The sequence below is a fragment of the Arvicola amphibius genome, chromosome 2 (genome assembly GCF_903992535.2).
Source record: "Arvicola amphibius chromosome 2, mArvAmp1.2, whole genome shotgun sequence".
Lineage (NCBI taxonomy): Eukaryota > Metazoa > Chordata > Mammalia > Rodentia > Cricetidae > Arvicola > Arvicola amphibius.
In genome coordinates this window covers 39,711,714-39,732,157 of record NC_052048.2, presented here as the reverse complement: position 1 = coordinate 39,732,157, position 20,444 = coordinate 39,711,714, and the positions used below count along the sequence as shown (strand labels likewise).

At 43.7% G+C, this 20,444-nt stretch overlaps 1 protein-coding gene across 8 annotated transcripts in view; it reads left to right on the top strand.

Moving 5' to 3' along the window:
- The window catches only part of Itpr1 (inositol 1,4,5-trisphosphate receptor type 1), a 338,451-nt gene that overhangs the window by 185,759 nt on the left and 132,248 nt on the right, over positions 1–20,444 (top strand). For all 8 annotated transcript variants that reach the window (XM_038318103.2, XM_038318102.2, XM_038318101.2 and 5 more), the window contains 8 exons: positions 90–227; positions 3,367–3,492; positions 5,361–5,561; positions 7,260–7,511; positions 8,763–8,888; positions 9,602–9,730; positions 14,878–14,998; positions 18,026–18,210. In XM_038318103.2, the coding sequence (XP_038174031.1) occupies positions 90–227; positions 3,367–3,492; positions 5,361–5,561; positions 7,260–7,511; positions 8,763–8,888; positions 9,602–9,730; positions 14,878–14,998; positions 18,026–18,210 (1,278 nt within the window). The remainder of the gene's footprint in view (positions 1–89; positions 228–3,366; positions 3,493–5,360; positions 5,562–7,259; positions 7,512–8,762; positions 8,889–9,601; positions 9,731–14,877; positions 14,999–18,025; positions 18,211–20,444) is intronic.

Below are 20,444 nucleotides of genomic sequence, written 5' to 3'. Positions count from 1 at the left end.
TTGTTAATGTATTGTCACCGGCTCCCCTTCAGGGTTCTCCCACACTACAGTTCCAGGTTTGTTTTCTGATACTGACTTCTTCCTCTCAGATTCTGATTCGACTTAGCAAGCTGTGTGTGCAAGAGAGCGCTTCAGTGAGGAAGAGCAGGAAGCAGCAGCAGCGGCTGCTGAGGAACATGGGCGCTCATGCCGTGGTGCTCGAACTGCTGCAGATCCCCTATGAGAAGGTGAGAGGGGCTTGCTCCCAGGCTGCTGCCCAGGGTGGGTTGACTGTCCTCTCCAAACACTTTGGTATTGGACATAGTAGGTAAACAACAAAATAAGCTTGTGACATAAAGCAATTCTAGCTAATTTATGTGAGACAGACTTCCCCACACCACCAATGTTGGTATTCTATAAAGAAGCAAAGAGCCCATTCTTCTATCATGCCTAACTCTTGCTAGATGGGAACCTCTAGGTCTACACCAGAGGTTATGTATGTGCATTAGAAGACCACTGTCTCAGTTTGGTGTCTATTGCTTTGCTAAACACCATGACCAAAAGCATCTTAGGGAAGAAAGGGTTTATTTCATCTTATAACTCTCAGGTCGCAGTCAGTCACTGAGGGGAGTCAAAGCAAGAACTCAAGGCAGAAACCTCGAGGCAGGAACTGATGCCAGACTATGAAGGGATGCTGCTTACTGGCTTGTTTGCCATGGCTTGCTTAACTTGCTTTTTAATACAACTCCCTGCCTAAGGATGGCACTGCACACAGTGGACTGGGCTATCCCATATCAATCATTTATCTAGAAAATGCCCCCACAGACTGACCTACAAACCAATCTGATAAAGGTAATTCCTCAGGTGAAATTCCCTCTTTCCAGATATGTCTGGATTTTGTTGTCCAAATCCAATAAGAACAGGCAGGAAGCTAACTACTCAGCATTTATGGAGACAGGCAAGATTCTTGGGAAAGCATTCATTCAAACCTTGCAATAGCAGTGAGGCTTTGTGGTTTATCCACTTGACATATTATAAAACCGAGGCCTAGGGAAGTTTGCTGTGACTCCGGAGTACTTAGATCATCCATAAGAACCCCATTCATAAAGCATTGTCTCCTGCAGTGAGCCTACTGCTGAGGGACTGTAGGTTGCCCAACACCTTGCTGAGCCCCTTATGCTGCTTAGCTCCTACTGTCCTGAGAACACTGTGGCCAGGGAGGTTCAGGGTGACACAGCTGCATGAATAGGACCAGCTCTGCTCCCCAGTGCAGTCTGGGTCTGCTAATCTAGATAGTGCCATACACAGAAGCTAACTTCTTAGTCAGAGAGAAGTTATCAAGCGAGTTATATATTTTCCCAGCCACAAGGAAAGCACAAAGTGCATCCTTCTGGGACATCAGACTTGTTGGTAACTTGGAGTTAAACTTGGAGTTAATACAAGTATGCATGTCTTCCACACTTTTCCAGTGAGTAGTATGGGAAGATGATTGTATGGCCATAGCTTGGTCCTTGACTTTAGTGATAACCATTCATAAAGCAATGTTAAAGTATGTATTACCAGATTAATTTTGAGTTGGTGTCACTTTGGCAGATCTCTCTCTCTCTCTCCTCTCTCTCCTCTCTCTCTCTCTCTCTCTCTCTCTCTCTCTCTCTCTCTCTCTCTCTCTCTCTCTCTCTCTCCCTCCCTCTCTCTCTCTCTCTGTGTGTGTGTGTGTGTGTGTGTGTGTGCTCACTCACTGTGGAAAGAGCACAGACATCCCAGTTTGTGAGAATGCTAGAGATTCCCAGCAAGTAACATCTTGTCACACAATTTCTTCCAAGCCTACCCACCTTGTGAAAATACTCTTTAAACCCCAGAAGCTCTTTGCTGCCTTGAACTTAGCAGATTCTTTATTTTAGTAGAAGAAATGGAAGCATACAGGACTTTCAAGGTTGCCCGTCTCAATCAGCAGTATCCCTCTCTCCTGAGTCCTCTAGTGTTTTACATCTAAAACTTTTGCCCCCAAATTAGAGGTAGGCATAGTACCCACTCCCACCTACAGAAACTTGTTATGAGCATTCCATTGTTCTTCTGGTTTTGTTTGATTACCATAACTGGTTGCTCATGATCCTTGTACCACTTGCTCCTGATGGGTTTGTCCTGTCTTCTCCCAGGGTTGGGTTACTTTTTAGGCCAGAGTTGACAAGCTATAAAAATGGACCACTTCCAACCCTCTGCCTGTTTGTGCCTAGCATGTCAGCTCAGAATAGCTGCTGCATTTCCAGATAGTTACATAAGTACCCACAATGTTTTGGGTTTAACTTCTTGACTCACTAATCCAAAAATTTTTCTGCCTTTCTCTTTCCGTTCAAACCAGAAGCCATAGCTGCATAGCTGACTCGTACTTCGCCGCGCCTGCCTAAGCACTCCACGTGGACTTTCTCTTTTCACCCTCCTTGTGACTGTACTGTGTCTCCACTTACGGATGAGAAAATGGAGACACAGAGTATTGAAGTAACTTGTTCTAGGCCACACAGCTAGGAAGTCCATGTCGCAGACAGTGTGAGGGTCTTCATCCTTGTTGCCGGTCTCCTGCCTCCAGGAGGAAGTGATAGATACGAGATGCATTAGCAGACCGTTGGCAGGAGGATGTGAATGGTGACTTCCACTTTGGAAAGTCTCAATCTCCTTTCACTGCCTCAAATGTTTGTGATTGAGAGCTGGGCAGAATGACAGTAGGTTTTCTGTTTTGTAACAATATTTTACTCTTTACTAACAGTAAAGGTGGTAATGGGAAAATCACAGAGTCTGAATTATGGAAGAGTTACATGGCCAACCATGTGGCATGCCCAGGGCAGATACTGTCCCATTTTTCAGAATGAAAAGCTAAATCTTCATTTACAGATAAGTTTAGGGTTGCAGAGAAAGGGGATAAACCAGTACAGTTATCCTAATTTATAATTTGACCATTTTTCGTCTCCTCCCAGATATTTGACAATTGGTAAACTCTTAAAAAGTCAGCAGATGAGCTGAGGACTTAGCAGCAGGGATGAAATGGGTCCTTCTTTGTAGTCAGCACTTGTTCTCCAAAGTCGAAATTCAGAGTAGGGATTCAGAAATTCAGTCACAGTAGACAATGGGATCCTTCTGTTAACTTTGACTCCATGGCCTTTTCCTATGCAAAATCTTTGTGTTTGTGCTAGTGACCAGTAGGAAAGAATTCGTTTTCAGTTACAGGGCACATAAATCTGTCTGGTCCTGGCTGCTTCTCAGTGGGTCATACAAGCACCTCACTCTACCCACAGTGCCTTGGGCACACACCTCTGGATGCCATCTTGGTAGAAGGTAAAAGCATGGAGTAGAAGCCTTACAATAAATGCTCTTCTTGTTTCTCCTCCCACACAGGCGGAAGACACCAAGATGCAGGAGATAATGAGGCTGGCTCATGAATTCTTGCAGAATTTCTGTGCAGGCAACCAGCAGAATCAAGCCTTGCTACATAAACACATAAACCTGTTTCTCAACCCAGGGGTGAGCTAGGAAGCCTCTGGGCAACCCTGTATTGGGAGGACTGTGGGGAACCAGTTGTCCTTAGATATTGTGGTTTCTGGGACTTGTTAGAATGTAGCATTCATTCCAAAGGAGAGCATTGTGGCCAACTCTCAGGACATAAGTACTCCATATTGTGAGCCATGGGTATAAAGGAGGAAAGTAGTAAGGGCAAAGAAGCTGTATTTCTATCTTTTCCTAAATAACATTAATGCATCACGATTACCATTACAAGCGTGAGAAGTCTTAGTACTTAGCTAACTATGTAATATGCCCACAAAACATTTCTATATAGCTTGTGTGTTAAGTACATATTCCTAGATACAGTAAGTGAATATAGCACATTTTCTTTAAGATGCCTTCACACTTCATGTACTATCTTACATACTGCATTTTTTTTTTCTGTTTAACACATCACTGATGCCTTTGTAAACCATAGATAAGCATTTTTCTCACTGTCTTCCATGGCTCAGTGGCATTTGATAAAATGGCTGTAACTTAAAGTTCACTTCCTTTTTAGTGAATAGTTAGTCACTGTCTAGTTTTGGGGTTTGTAAATAACACTGCAAAATATATCTTTGTCATGCATAAAACAACTGGAGCTCTCTGAAAGGATTTCTAGGTAATAGAGTTATGTGTACTCTTTGTTATGTTAAAAAGGGGGGCAAAAGATAGTAGCATCTACCTTATATAAATCTTAAAACTCAGTATCTATGAGTAACTCTGTATAAAATATGCAAAGCAAAGTTCCTAGAGCATACCATGGGATGTCTTCATGACTCTGTGGTGAGCCACATTCCAGTGTTCAAAGAACACAAGGAAAAATTAATCGAACATTGTTAAAATTAGTTTCCATTCACAAGATGCCATTGAGAGCAGCCAAGAGCAAGACACAGAGTGGGAGAAGACATTTGCATTACATATGTTCAGCAAAGAATTTATACCCAGCATCTTTATTTTTTAATTGTATTTTATATCATATTTTTTATTGATTTTATTGAGGTCTACATTTTTCTCTATTCCCTTCCCTTCCTCTCCCCTCCCTTCAACCCTCTCCTAAGGTCCCCATGCTCCCAATCCACCCAGGAGATCCTGTCTTTTTCTATTTCCCATGTAAATTAGATCCATATATGTCTCTCTTAGAGTCCTCATTGTTGTCTATGTTCTGGGATTGCGATTTGTAGGCTGGTTTTCTTTGCTTTATGTCTAAAAGCCACTTAATTTTTTAATAAGTCTGTTAGGGAAATGAAAGAGAGCCTTTCTTTAAAAAAAAATAGGTTAAAACTTGAACACAGCTAGTTGATAAAACAAGGCCTTTACACTATTGTGAGTTATCAGACAAATGTAAATTGACAAACAAGATTGGACTCAAATTAAAAAGATTGTTGACAGGGCTGTAAAATAACTATTGGGCAGGAGGCATAGCTCAGTGCTTAGGGCACGTCTTGCTCTTGCAGAGGTCGAGGGTTCAGTTCCTAGCACCTACATGGTGGCTCACAGCCATTTGTAACTCCAGTTCCAGAGGATCCGACACCCTCTTCTGACTTCAGCATTCACCAGGCACACACGAAGTGTACATGCATCCATGCAGACAAAACACTTATACACATAAATCTAGAACAGCTGGACTGCACTATAAAATACACACAGCACCTTTTCAGAAGCCGTTTAACAGTGTCTTGTAAAAACATGATGTTTGCTAGCAAATGGAATAGCGTGAAGCAAGAGTAAGAAGCATGCTCACATGGACAAGTGCTTCTGGGTTTTAGTAGCCTTGGTTAGCTCATGTTTTAACCTGCTCTGGGCTCTTTCTGACCCCATCCTTATGCGCAATCCTTGTCTGTTCCCAGATCCTGGAGGCAGTGACCATGCAGCACATCTTCATGAACAACTTCCAGCTGTGCAGTGAGATCAACGAGAGAGTGGTCCAGCACTTCGTCCACTGCATAGAGACCCACGGTCGGAATGTCCAGTACATCAAGTTTCTCCAGACAATTGTCAAGGCAGAAGGGAAATTCATTAAAAAGTGCCAAGACATGGTCATGGCTGAGGTGACAACCACGTATTTCTATCTACCTCCATCTGGTGTTCTGTAGAAAGCTAAGTTAGTCCTAGCTATGTGATTTGGCACCCTCTTGAGGAGCCATATGGAAGGGAAGGGTGTACTTGTACATGTGCGTAGTTTCACATTTGTAGCTTAGGCAAGAGTCTGATTGATTCTTGGTAGCAGCAAATCTATTACTTGTAAGGCAATTTGGCTTGGACTCTTCAGACAGAAAAAAGGAAGATGAATGCTAGACCAATCTATGTGGAGATTAAATGTGAGCGCGAACAGTAAGCCAGAACAGCTTCCTCTCTAGGAATTATGACTTTTTTATTTAATTACTCATCCAATTAATTAGCTTGAACAGTTTTGACTTAATATTTCACAAGGAGCATCTGGTCTGCAGGATAGAGGCAGAGTTTCATTTGTTTCTTTACGGAAGTTGTGATGAATATTGGCTTTGATTAGGAAGGCCCACCCTGCAAACACGGTGATGGCTCCCACAGGATTTGAGTAAACTCACCCCGTGTTTGGATTTATTGTACTGTCTACACCTATGGCTCCAGGAGCAGTAGAGTCGACTCAGCCTAGGGTGCAAATGTCTGCTGCATTGTTTACTGGCTTGCATGTATTGGCTCTCATGTCTTGATATCTCAAGACTTCTCATTTCTGCTAAATGAGCGTTTTCATGTACTATGTGGATTAAAAGAGGCAATAATAACAGTAATAGCTAACATTTCCTTGAAGTCTACAATAGTCTGCATATTGTTCTGAGAAAATTTTGTGTCAGGACTTATTTATTCTGTACAGCAAAACCCTGAGTCATGGGTCATATCTTGTCCCTATTTTTACTTAGAGAAGAAACTGAGGCACAACAAGGTTAAGTAACCAAGCAAAAGTATCTGTCCTGGGATCTATACCCTCGATTAGAGCTCGTCACACTTGGTTGGTAGTGAACAGGTAGACTGTAAAGGGAAGTAGCACAGTGGTAGAGTGCTTGACCATGGCATGCGTGAGGTCCTTGGCTCCGTCCCTAGTAGGTCCAAAGTATAAAAATAAAATCCTGCACCGACTGAGTTGAAGGTATGTTGGCAGGGAGTGAATAGAATTGACTGAGTTTATTTTGACTTCTGTTCCAGCTTTTTAAAAGCTTTTATACTTCATATAGTGATAAAATGGATAGATGTCAAATCAACATAGATTTATTAGAAGGTACACTCTGGGAGACAGATCGCCATGCATCACCATACTTAGCTGAAATGCCTTGATTTTTTGATGAGGGCTGAAAGGAACACATCTAAGAAGTAAATAGTTTATGATCAAAGAAATGAGAAGTGGTATGGAAGACTCACATCAGGATGCCTTGTAAACTATACTAAAAGATGGAAATGTTTAAACTAGGAAAACAGTAACCCGAGAGTACAGGCTAGCAGTCTGTCTCCATGGAGTGTTTTGGTGTACAGCCTGGTCTCCCCTAGTAGATTTATATGATCACCCTGATGACTTCTGTATACTTGAACTCCCATGACGCTGTTAAGAAATGCTGTTTGGTACATCCAGAAATAAGTGGGGCTTAGATTAGTTTAGTGGTACAGACACGGCTTGCTTGGGAAAGTAAGTCTGTCTTACTTTACACATAGAATTTTGTAAGGCTGCCTCACTCCTGAAAGCTTGGAACACCAATGAGCCCTTTTTCCCTGTGTAGCTTGTCAATTCTGGAGAGGATGTCCTCGTGTTCTACAACGACAGAGCCTCTTTCCAGACTCTGATCCAGATGATGCGGTCCGAGCGTGACCGGATGGATGAGAACAGCCCTCTCATGTACCACATCCATCTGGTGGAGCTCTTGGCCGTGTGCACAGAGGGCAAGAATGTGTACACAGAGATCAAGTGCAACTCCTTGCTCCCGCTTGATGACATCGTTCGTGTGGTCACTCATGAAGACTGCATCCCCGAGGTGAGCAGCTTGGCTCTAAGGGCACCCTTCTCCCAGGCTCTGTGCCACACATGGGGCCATAGCTGGATGGAGACATAGCCTGGTGAGCCCTTGGGTTTAACACCCTATACAGCTCATGGTGCAAAAATTTTTCACACCACTGGTGTTTTCCTGAATATTGATTTTGTGTGAAAAGAACAGGAAGCAAATGAGTCTCTGCCTCCTCACACAGAATGGGATAAAAGCCTCAGGGCTGTGGGACAAATTCAGCTCAGAGAGGATGTACCCCAGTGGGTTGAGATACCCTTCACCTTTAGGTTAATTCTTCCAAGCAAAAACCCTTAGTACAGAAATAATGAGTGGCCTTGATGCAAAATTTGGGAACTACAGGTAAATGATGGATAATTTGACTTCCTTCAAAGCCAGGTAGGGTGGTATATGCCAATTATCCTAGCACTCAGGAGGCAGGGGAAGGAGGATTGCCATGAATGTGAGGCTAGCCTGGGCTACTTGGTAAAATTCCATGCAGGAATACACAGTAAAACTCTGTTTCAGGCAGACAAACAAAGAAGTAAATCTCTTCACTGTTTTCTCCATTTCCTTCTGCGTAGCCTCTCCCTGTTTCTTTCCAGTTCCCTCGGCCTGCATAATCACTGATTTTTCTCTGCCTCTTGTGGTCATTCGGTATAAATGAAATCATACAGGATGTCTTGCTCTGGCTGGATTATTGCACTTAGCATAGTTTTTCACAGCTCATGCAACTTTTACATGCACTGGTACTTGATTATTGCCAAATGATACTCCTTATATCCAAATATCCCATTTTGTTTTTCAGCTGTCACTGATACAGTCTTGTGCTGTTTCCACATGATGGTCATTATAAAGGGTGCTGCTGCAGACACTACATTCATGTGTGTGTGGACATAGGTCATGTATTCCTTGGTCACTCATTGCAAACATCTCCCAGCCTGAGCCATGTGATACTTAACGGTGCCTTCACAAACAGGAACAGCTCAGTTGAGTTTGAGCCTCTCGTGGTCAGCGTTTTTTTTTCACCAAATTTTATCTCAAGACCATAAATCATTCTCTCCCTAAAGCCTTATGATTTTGAATTTTATAATTATGAAATTAGAAAATCAAAAGCCACAGAAGCCAAAGCCAGTAGGGGCCGTGGAGTGACGCTGCGTACTGAGCCTCACTGTGAGGAGGATGGAGCTCGTGGACTCCTCAGGTACCGAGTGGATTTTCACACAAGCTTTCTTCTGCCTGCAGGTTAAAATCGCTTACATTAACTTCCTGAATCACTGCTATGTAGACACTGAGGTGGAAATGAAAGAGATTTACACAAGCAACCACATGTGGAAATTGTTTGAGAATTTCCTCGTGGACATCTGCAGGGTGAGGCTTGTGTGTGTGTGTGTGTGTGTGTGTGTGTGTGTGTGTGTTTTCTTTTTAATAATTCCTTATTTCACCTTGTATTATAAGTGATTTTTATAACTCAAAGTATATAACTAATTAATTTGTTTTCAAATTTATTCTCTAACCTTATAAAGGGCTGCTGTTATTCTAAGCAGAAAATATTAAAAGTAGCAGATAGGTAAAATCCAAGGCATTTTCTCATTCCAAACCAGTGAGCTCAGCTATTACACATTATGGCCTCCTATTGCAAACGGCATCTCAATAAAATCCTATATGTATAAAGAGTATAAAGCCTCATGGTGCATTTGACTCTCCTCATTATGTGGGTGACAGAGAGTAGACAGTTTGCCTTTAAGGGAGATTGGCTACTCTACTTCTGGTCCCATTTGCTGTTCTTCAAGGCTTCCGACTTGTGGGTACAGGCAGGAAGTTGGATGGATAGACATGTCAGTTTTACCAATTTTATTCATCTGTATTATGTCAGGCTACTCAAGCTGAGTTTTCTTCTCTTTCCACAGTGCAGAATTTGTTTGCTTATTTATTTGCTCTGATTACTTCTTTCTGGTATAAGTTCAGACCTATAAATCCTTACCTTTGTCCTGCGATTGGTGATCAGTGGGGGAGGCAGTGGATTTCTCAGTATTCTGGAGTGGCTTTGGGTGTCTCACTTCCAGCATCCAACTGTTTTCCAGGCCTGTAACAACACAAGCGACAGGAAACACGCAGACTCGATACTGGAGAAGTACGTCACTGAAATCGTGATGAGCATCGTCACTACCTTCTTCAGCTCTCCCTTCTCAGACCAGAGTACCACTCTGCAGGTGAGAAGTGCCTTTGTGGTGGGGTTTTCCTGTGTGCATCTGCAGTCCAGGCCTTCAGTATGGAGTAGCTTCTATAAATGAGCCACTCTGCAAAGTCAGAATGGAAGGTCGATTTGTCAGGGACCTTTGGGTGCAGAAGTATGGTTGACCATAGTAGCTATAGACATTGTCTCTGGGACCTCCCCTGTCCTCACGGACCTAAACCCAGGGGTGCTTAAGTCCTGAGTACTAAATGTTGAGGTAATTGTATAGAATTTACTAGAATTTGTATAAAACCTTCCCACTGCTCCGATAGACTTTTAAGTCATCCCTCGAGGACTTATAATGAGCTATACCATGCAGCTGCTGCGTGAGTTGTAGGTCTACAATATTGTTCAGGGGCTGAGACAAAAAAATGTATGTGAATTCCATACAAACCTGCTCATTTTTCAGGTATATCCAGTCCTTGATTAGTTCTGCAGACAGAGAACCTAAGGATACTCAAGACTGACTGTACCTGAAAACATAGGGGTTTGTCCTAAAATTCCTTTATTCCAACCTCTCTTTGGTAATCTCCAAATACCGAGAACTCTCTTCTAACTGAGAATGTACTCCTCGAATTCCTCAGAAGTGCCTGGTGCCTGAGGTGAGAGGTGGTGTAATAGACCACAGGGGCTGCTACCACCCACTCTGTGCAGCGCAGTTCACGTGGGGTTCTCTGAGGCCTTTCCCAACTGTGCAGTCTTGCCAGAGAGCTTCTGCCACTCACCTTGTCAAAACCTGAACTCTGTAGATACAGGGGACATCTTTGCTATTTCAAACGAAAACAGCACTTTTCTTTTTACAACACACGTCTGAACTGGTCACTACAGCAGTGACCACAGGCCTGTTGTCCAGGCTGCAGAGTGAAAGCAGCACTCGATTTCTGATAGCCAGAAAGTCACCAGTTGTTCTTGTCATGGACTGACGATTGGACCAGGATGGCTGAGTGAGAGACATATTATAAAATGTAAATTCTCCAATAAAAATAAATAAAAAAGTAATGTATATTATCCAAGAGAAGAATGATTCCTACTCAAATTTGTATAATGGATTTCCGTATTCAGTAAGTAGAAAAGAATTATTTTAGGATTGGAGAGATGGCTCAGCACTGTTTGTCCAGGGGACCCAAGTCTGATTCCCAGCCCCGATCAGGTGGCTCCAGCACACTGTAACTCTGGCTCTAGGCTGGATGGAGCCCCTGTGCATATGTTTAACATAATTACAAATAATAAAAATAATTTTAAAAAGAATTCATGGGCGCTTACCACAGGCTGTAACGTAGATGGAATTTTGCCATGAAGTAAACTCAGCCCCGATGCTTCAACTCGCGTTCCCAGCCATGCTCTCGGATGCCAAGTGGCATCGCCATGATCTCAGCCCTGTGCTGTCTAACCCTAAAGCTAAGTAGGAGCTTTTCAGTAAAGTATATTCTTAAGCACTGTTAAGAAACTTAGTTTAGAAATAACTCAACACCGGCAGTTGAGCCACAGAGGAATGTAGGTGCATGTTACCTTTGAATGCCTGCACGTACTTGAGAAGTGGAGCAGGAACCCATTAGCAGCCAGGCCAATGTGTTTGTCCTTCAACACTAAGTGCCGAGCAGGAAAGCTGAGTGGGTAGTGAGACCAGATCTGCTTCCCTTGTAGTATGAAATGTCAATCACCCACATTGCTCCACATCCGTAGAGCCACTCCTCGCTAGTGAACGTTCCCTGTGCTGGTCCCGTAGCCCCCATCCTTCTCTTTAGAAAGGCATGTCTTCTTCCCAGCTAGATCTCCGTGCCTTCTCCCTCCCTCCACATATGCCAGGGACAGAACTGATGAACTTGGCTTTAGATATTGCGCTCTTGAGCTGCCAGCGAAATGTCCAAGAGTCAGCTTGGAAATGTCGAATCCAGGGAGGAAGAGGAGAATTTTGGAGACTTTAGAGCAAAACAGATTGTATTCAAATCTTCATTCTGTCCCATATGAGCTCTTTTAAGATGGAGAGGTCACTGAATTTCCAGCGCCCTCCCGTCTCCCATGTCTTCTCTTCCCGTTCTTCTTTTTATTTTGAAATACGGTCTTATGTATCCTCCAGTGGCTTCAGACTCACTCTGTTGCCAAGGCTGGCCTTGAATTCCTGCACCTCCTGCTTCACCTTCTCAAGGGTTCCAGCACACCTGGCTCAGAACTTCTTTTCTTAGATGCCCATGAGGGCTATAATATCAACATCCCATGCTCTTGTGAGGTGAGCTGCAGTACAGTGGTTAAAATGGGACTGCCTGTGCCAGTCCACAGACTGTTTTCCCCCAGACACTGCTTTGTTGACTGGCACCTAGTTAGCAATTTTTTGAGTGAGCACTTGAGTTTCTGAGAGTCAGAAGAATGGTAATGACCAAAGATTAAAAAGAGACTTAAGTTTTTGCCATACTGAGGAAGGGATTTCAGCTGGCCTGGGGAGAACATGAATAGGTCAAGAGATGAAAGAGGCTAGTGGAAGATGCAGGAAGGGCAGGATTCAGAACCAAGTAGGACCCCTGGACCTGGGAAAGGGGAGACTTAAGAAGGGGGTGCTGGATGACTAAAATCAGTTTCACGTCACAGTGAGGCGCTTGTTTCAGCTCTGTTCTGATGATGGAAAATGGGATTGCCTGTAGCTGAAAAACTGAACTGGAGGCAGTGAGAGAGAGGTGGGCAGAGAGAAGAAGGAAAGGAAAGAAGGAGAAAGGGATGGAGAGGAACCACTATCCCACTATCATTCCACAATGTCTCCCTGGCCTATCCAAGCCTCCACCACTTTCAGATAGTACCCCCTTGTGGACAAATCCTACAACTGTCACGATCCCTGTGTTGCTCTTGATCACCCATCCAATCAAACAATAGCCCTGTCTGTCATTTTGATTAAGACGTTAAATGAGCTGAAGTCACCAGGTTGCCTGTTGCACTTAGCAATTAGGAGACAGCTACTGGTGACCCGTTAGGTCATCTTTTCTATCCCCAGGTACTAGGCAGGAACAAGAAGATGGTTCATAAACACTTGTTCAAGTGAGTTGAACAATGGAGGAACACTTCTCCATGAGTTAGACTTTAAGGTTCTCATTCCAAGTTCAGCATTTACAATAATGTCACTTCCTTCTTCACAGAGTTACACTGAGGCTAGACGAGATATTTGTAAAGCACTTAGCATAGGGCCTGGCCAGGGGGAAGCACTCGGGGCCTCTGGCTGTCTTGATTGGGCCCCTGTGTAAACTCATGAGCTAAGAAAAAGCCACCAAACTTAGCAGCTAATTCTAGCTTTCTCTGCCAATTCCTCTGGCTTCCTGCATCCATGACCTCTGTGAGTAATGTAGCTTCATCCTGGATGGTGGGAGTGCAGGACAGGATGCACTTCCTGAAGATTTCAGTCCCGGGTGAACTGAATGGAAGGAACCGGCTGACTCAGCACCCTCCTGGCCCCTCTTAGTGCTCTTGGGTAATTTTGTCCTTCCCTAGCCATTGTCTTTCATTATAACACAAAGGTAACTTCCGTGTCACATAATTATCATCCAGGCCTAAATGAGATCATGCCTGACATGCTGGCTTGTATTCTCATACGTACTAAAAGGAAGATACATGAACCATATTTACAGAGGAAACTGAATTTTCTCTTAACTCTGTTTCAGTTTCTTAAAAATGGACTCTTTTCCTCCAGAACGGTTCCTTTTCTTTCACCACACAAATTCCTTTAGAATTCCCACTACTTTTCTCCACTGCATCCCCCTGGTTTTTAGTGAAGCTGAGTGGCCCATCTGTCCCGAACAGATGACTGGTCTAGCTCATCGCTGACAATTACCTTTGCCTAGTAGGTCCAAAGCGATCATCTGGGGAGAGAGAAAAATCGCCATTTTAAAAAGCGTTCGGAAAGTCAGCATCTAACTCAGTAGATGTATGCATTCTCTCACTTAAAAAGGATTACACGCTTAGACCTTCACAGAGAGGTCTTCTTAAGGATGGTAACTTACTTGTACCCAGTGTGCTGCGTTAAATACTTATAAACACCGCCCATCTCAGCTGGTGAAGACACTGCCCTAAGTAAGAAAGGGAGTAGATTCTGGCTAACATCCACTTAGCATTTCATTTTTGTGAATTAACAATACAGCTTGTAGGGCCAGTGACATGGCTCAGTGAGTAAAGACACTTGCCGTCATGCCTAGTAACCCAAGCTTGATCCTTAGAGCCCAAATGCTGGAAGGACAGAACTGATTTCCCATGGCACGTATGCGTGCATATAAATAAACAATAAAGAAATGTAAAAGATGTTTTAAACATAAAAATTCTGGCTGAGCTTGGTGACATGTGCCTATAATGCAGCCAGCAGGAAGCTGGGGCAGAAGAATCATGAGTCTAAGGCTAGTCTGGATTCTGCTCTTAGGACATAGTGCTTGGAGGAAAGTTTGTGGCAATTTGCTATGATCGACCTTATATGCTGGATAAAGCTAACACCATGGAGAAATCACTGACATCAAGTAATTGAGCTAGTTTGTAGCTGGACAAGGCTTTTGGGAGTTTAATTCCACTACTGATTCTTGTGGTCAGAATTAATTAGATAATAATCACTTTTAAAATGCATAAAAATAAGTAGCATCACATTTGTGATAATATGTTGTTGCTTTAAAATAATCCTAAATTTTTCTTGTTATCTAGGTTCTGTGTTTATCAGATTTCTGTCAGTACAATGAAAAACCTGAAATAATTTACAAAGAGAAAAAGATTGGATTTTTTTTTCCTCATTAGCTTTGAAAAGCTTTCTGTTCACAATCAGTTGGTCCTGTGCTTTGGGCATGTGATGAGGGAGCGTATCATGGCAGGAGCGTCTGTGGGCCAGATTTATCCATCCGATCATAAACAGAAAAGCAAAAACGAGCAAAGAGGAGGTCAAGGTCACCAAGACATTCTTTCGATGTCTGAAGGACCTCTTCCTCAGTCCCACCTCATTCCCGGGGTACCACCTTTTAGGACGTGGCTCTCTAGGGGCTAGTTAACATCTACACTGCTGCAAACAGTTTCTGGAATCCAGCCCCTTGCCCTTCTGGAGTCTTCTCACTAGCTTGTGTTTCGGGTCATTGGAGCTTCACACAATCTTCTTGACCGTGTCTCTTCTTACAGACGCGCCAACCTGTCTTTGTGCAACTCCTGCAAGGTGTGTTCAGAGTTTACCACTGCAACTGGTTAATGCCGAGCCAGAAGGCCTCTGTGGAGAGCTGTATCCGGGTGCTCTCTGATGTAGGTAAGGTCCCCAGTCAGTGTGAATACAGTGGAACGCAGATGAATTTCCCGCTGTTTACTGAGCCTCTTGTAAGGAAGGAAGCTACAAAGCCAGACCCCGTTCTTCTTGATTCCCCAGGCTCTGTCTTTGCCAAGCCAGCACAGTAAGAACCAGTAAGTCCTTGAAAAATAAGATTCCATAGTTCAAAGTCAGACAGTTCTTGGCAAGTGACAGTCCATGAAGATATTCAAGGCCCCGGGAAGTCCCTCATTCAAAGCCTGAGTTTGTTTACTCCAACAGATGCATTTTGCTATATGGAAACTTTCTTCCCGTAAAGCACCCACCAGATCCCCAGGAGCACCCTTTCCCACAAATGGTGCCTTGTTTTCCTCTCCCTGTGCAGTGGCTGGTCCTCCTTCCTCCCTTCACTCTCTAACCCCCAAGATTCCCATCCTAAAAGGCAATTATCCTCCCCACCCTTTTTCTTTCTGCGATGCTAAATATTAAACACGTCCGTTCCATGTTAGGCAAGCACTCTAGCATGGAACTACACCCCAACCCTTTGAGAAAAGTTTAAGTGGTACCATCATTGTACATATTTCTGGGATACAGCATGTCCGGGTAATTAGGTCCCCATGTGGTGAGAACGTCAGACTTCTTTCTCCTAATTAGTTTGAAGTAGTTGTTAAGTTGCTATAAATTATGATTACCCTGTGGATGCCCATTATCCTGGGCCTTCTCCCTTTGCCCTTGCTGACCACCTTTCTTCTTCTACTTCTACGGCACCTACTTAAAACAGACTTATGATGTTAACCCTCCCCCACCTTCCATAAGTTCTATGCAAAGGAATAGGCTTCCCACCTCAGGTGAGAAGTCTTGGGACTGAACTAGATCCCCAGACCCCGACAAACAGCAAGAGAAATGCTTCTCAGAAAGGGTGTCCTTGGGAACGGATGGGTGCTTTACAGGCAAGAAAGTTTCCATAGTGACCAGGAGATAAACACATGAATAATTCTGTGTTCTGTGATGTAGCTTTTAGACAAGCAAGGGGTATGTTTGTGAGAGCTCCTTGGGTTGAGTTTTTTAGGCCCTACCTGATTTCCTGTATTCTTATTCTCTCATGTGACAGGTATTGCTTGTGTGTATGCATGTATGCGTTTATGTATGTGTGCGTGCGTGCGTGCGTGCGTGCGTGCGTGCGTGTGTGTGTTGTGAGAGATTAGGCTGAGAGAGTGCCTGAGTGGCCTTCTACTTTCTTCAGACTTGACAGCAGTTTATAGAGACGTGACACGCCGAAATGTCTGACTGAGCCCTTGCCCCATAAGTTAGTTGATTCAAACTCAAGGAAGCCATTGGCTTGATGGTACATTTGATTAGAGAGGCTACACCATTCAGTCATCTCCACAGCAGTAACAACACAGGGAAAGCCAGAACACAGCTCAGTGGTAGAGAGCGCGCTTCATCTGCATGAGGCCCTGGTTGCAGTCCCCAGAAAGGCAAGGAAACAAAAACCAAAACAGAGTTGATACTTGTGCAAAGGCATAAAAAGAGTCCATCCTATTCACTCCCAAATACCAGTGCTGTGCCCTTTGGCAACGGCCTCCTCCTGACTGACTAAAACTGTTCTTGACTGGCTCCCCTTATATCTTGTTCAGTTTTAGATAGCTTAGCCAGGGCACAGATTTTCTTAATTTATTTATTTTTATTTTGTGTGCATTGGTGTTTTGCCTTCATACATGTCTGTGTGAGGGTGTCAGACCTTAGAGTTACAGTTGTGAGCTGCCATGTGGATGCTGGGAATTGAACCTGGGTCCTCTGAAAGAGCAGCCCAGTGCTCTTAACCGCTGAGCCATCTCTCTGGGTCCTGGTGCACAAGTTTTCTAACAGAGATGAGTGTAAGCCAGGTGTCCTGCTTTTTATTTTTATATTGTATTTTTCTCCCATGGTTTTCCACTTAATAGAGTAAGTTGTTAGGAATTCATTGACTGGCTGTTGGTTTTTCCCTGTGCCTTATGTGTTCTATTGAGATAAAAACAGTCGCTCTCTAGCGCATCCTTCAGAATGCTGCAGCTCTTCTTACAGTTAGATACAGGCAATGGACGACACTTTATCTCCGGTGTTTTGAAGCACTGAAGATAGGAAATGGTTCCTTTCATTTGGAAAGAATTCCCCACACAGAAGTGTTCATCTTAGCCTTTTAGCTTAGCTCCTATGTAGTATGACTTTCATACCCCTGGGGATGTTATGAAGAAGATGCAGTGGGTTCCCGTGTCCTTCTCACCCTTTCCTCTGTTAGTGACATCTCCTTGAGCAACAGTGACACAATTGTCACCAGCCAAAGTCTAGGCTTGATTCGGGTTTTCACTAACGTTTCCATGACTCATTTTTCTGCACCTGGGTACACCCTCACACCTGTCTCCCAAGCAGTTGTCAGCTCTCCAGTCTGGTCTGTGACAGTTTCTTGCTTTTTCCTTGTTGTTCATGACCTTGACAGTCTTGATAAACAAGTGCTGGCCATGTGTCCTTTCAAACGTCCCTGTGGTGGATTTCACTGTTTCCTCATGTTGAGAGTGTGTCCTTCTTTTTAGGGAGGGAAGGAAGAGCCTACAGGGCAGATGCTGTTTGTGTCCCGGTCAGCAGAAGTCAGTTTTTATAGGCTGTGATATAGGACAACAGATTTAAAAAAAAAAAAATCCCTGACCTAGCAAGTTGTCTAGATAATTGTTAAGATGTACAAACATGTGGGCATTTGTAGGAAACCATTTGTTCAAAAAGCAAACTGACATTGAACTGTTCCTATGTCTTCCCCAAGCTTTATCTCTTGGAACCATTTTAGTGTTTACGGTTGCTCCTGTCCGTAGGATTCGCCTTGGGAAATCCTGAACTAAATGGCAGTTAAAGGTTGAGCTCCCTCTCTGTCTTCACCATACCGTACATGCTTGCCCACTGGAGGCATGGCAGAATCAGCCCAGTGGCTGCTGGGGATTCAAACCCGTATCCTGCCACTCTGAAAGCCATGGACTCATGAGTCATCTGTCTCTCTTCCAGCCAAGAGCCGGGCCATAGCCATTCCTGTTGACCTGGACAGCCAAGTCAACAACCTCTTCCTGAAGTCCCACAACATTGTGCAGAAAACAGCCATGAACTGGCGGCTATCGGCCCGCAACGCTGCTCGTCGAGACTCTGTTCTGGCAGCTTCTAGAGACTACCGAAATATCATCGAGAGATTGCAGGTAATGTCCAATGCTGAAGGAAGTCGAGATTAACTTGACCATCACAATTGTATTTTCTCAAGTCACAAAACATACAAATTCATTTACAGAGAGAGATCTGTTAGGCCAGGAGGACAAAGTCATTGGTAAACAAAAGCACCTGAAGGGGGCCACTCCCCTGCTAGACAACTGACTGAGCATTAGCTGTATTATTGTCCGAAATCCCCGTGAACCTCCCTGTGACCTGGGCTTCCTCCCATCGCGACAGCGGAGTCTATGAATATTTCTAGGGCCTCCTGAAAGCTGTTTTGTCCTTCTCACCCAACTTTAAAGATGCTACTTGACATTAATTCTGCTGCCCTCTGTTGGTCAGTGCAGCCTCAGAGGTGCACTTAATGTCTTAGAAGGGAAGTCAAGCTACTATACAATGGGAAAGATGTCAGTGCCATGTTATGCAGTGTGTAGAGTAGAGTGTTTGGTAATGGCTGTCCTTGGAAAACACACGCCCTTGAACGGTGCCAGAGATGTAGTATAGTGAGCACTCCAGGGCTTCTGTTACAATAACTAAGGTTACTGCTATGGAGAAATGTTACTTTCCTTTGGAGAAGGAATTAAGTCACTGTGAGGGTCCATAACTGACATAAAGACAAATAAATTTATCAATTGACCCATCAGCCCTGGGTGCTGGTGATGTGCAGTGGTGAGAAAAGCCCTAAGTGATCTCCCCCTTTCAGAGATCCCCAGATTTGGAGGAGACAAGGCCATTAATCGGCTGATTACACATGTAAAACCTAAAGGGCCAACAGAAGACCTAATCTTGACTGTGGTTAGGGTAGGAATGAGCGATGCTTGGCTGAGGAAGGAACATTGAGCCAAGATCAGATTTAAAGAGGCAAAGAGTAGGAAACATCCTTTGTAAAGACTATTGTACCGAACACATGAGGGGTACGACTTCCGCCCTTGCAGCTAAGAGGCCTATAGAGCTTCCCGGGCAAGATAAGGACTGAAGTCCTTCCTGTGGTAGAGGCATTCTTAAGCAAATGTAACTTTGATTCCGAAGGACCGTTTCTGGACTTTCTGTGCTTTGGAAAGGTGAGGAATAACAGACTCAACACTCCATGATCAGATAGTATTTTCTGGAAAGCAGTCCATGTCAGTTATCTGCAAACACATTAGTTTTTTGCCTCTTAGATTGAGTAAGTCTATCCTGGGAAGTGGAGTAGATGCCATAGGTAGGTCATAACTTGCTGTAAAGACTTGTCAGTGCTTGAAAAGATCTGATCTTGCAGTTATACATTACCCCCGAGTTCCTGTCATCATTAGATGCCCTCGTGCAGCAAAACTTGTGATAAGGACAGCTCTTGCCAGCTAACCATGTCTATAACTAATTCTCATCTAGACGCTTGCTCCCTCGACATTAGCACCTTCCCCAGCTCATTGCTTTGGCATCTGTTTCTCTCTGTCTCTCTGTCTCTCTCTCTCTCTCTCTCTCTCTCTGTCTCCATCTCTCTCTCTCTCTCGTGTCACTCCCACTCTCTCCTCTCTCTTGTTCTTACTCTCTTACTGCTAAATGTCATACATTTGAAAATACAATGCAAACAAATTTCAGTGTAAAGTCCAGACTTCTCAAAAGATGCAAGATTTTATGCAATATGTTTATACAGTTTTCGAGAATTACTTCCACGCCATGTCAGTGCTTTCGTTTGGGTTGGACTTGGGACCAGTAGGGTGTGAAGAGAAGGGGAATAGAGGAGAGAAAGAATTGTCCCCAAAGGCATGCTCTTAGGGAAGCTAGTGAGAACCTCTTCTTAACTCCCATGAAAGTCATATGAGTTAGAGAATCTGTGTCCTGATTTCTTACAGTTTTTGTTGGAAACCCCTTTCTCCCACCAGGAAAAATTTTCTAATCCTGCATCCCTTTCTGTGTGTCCTAAACATTTTTGAGCTGTTACCATTTCATGGAGTCTCTTAAACATAAGCTAAGACTATTTTTATGTGGTTTAATTTTTGTTACTGGATAAAATACCTTTTAATTCCTTTTTTTGAAACCCTCAACAGGTTAAAATATTGAAGTGAGGCATCTCTTCCCATGCAAATCCCCTTGTGTTGTGCTGTCCCGTCTTAGCATGCTGCCAGTTAAAGTCTGATTCCACAAGCCCTGGGACAGGCTACAAGCCATGGCCCAGGCTGATGCATCTTTTGAAGATGATTCCTTGTCTGTTTCCTATCATTTGCCTTTAAATGGTGTTTGTTGT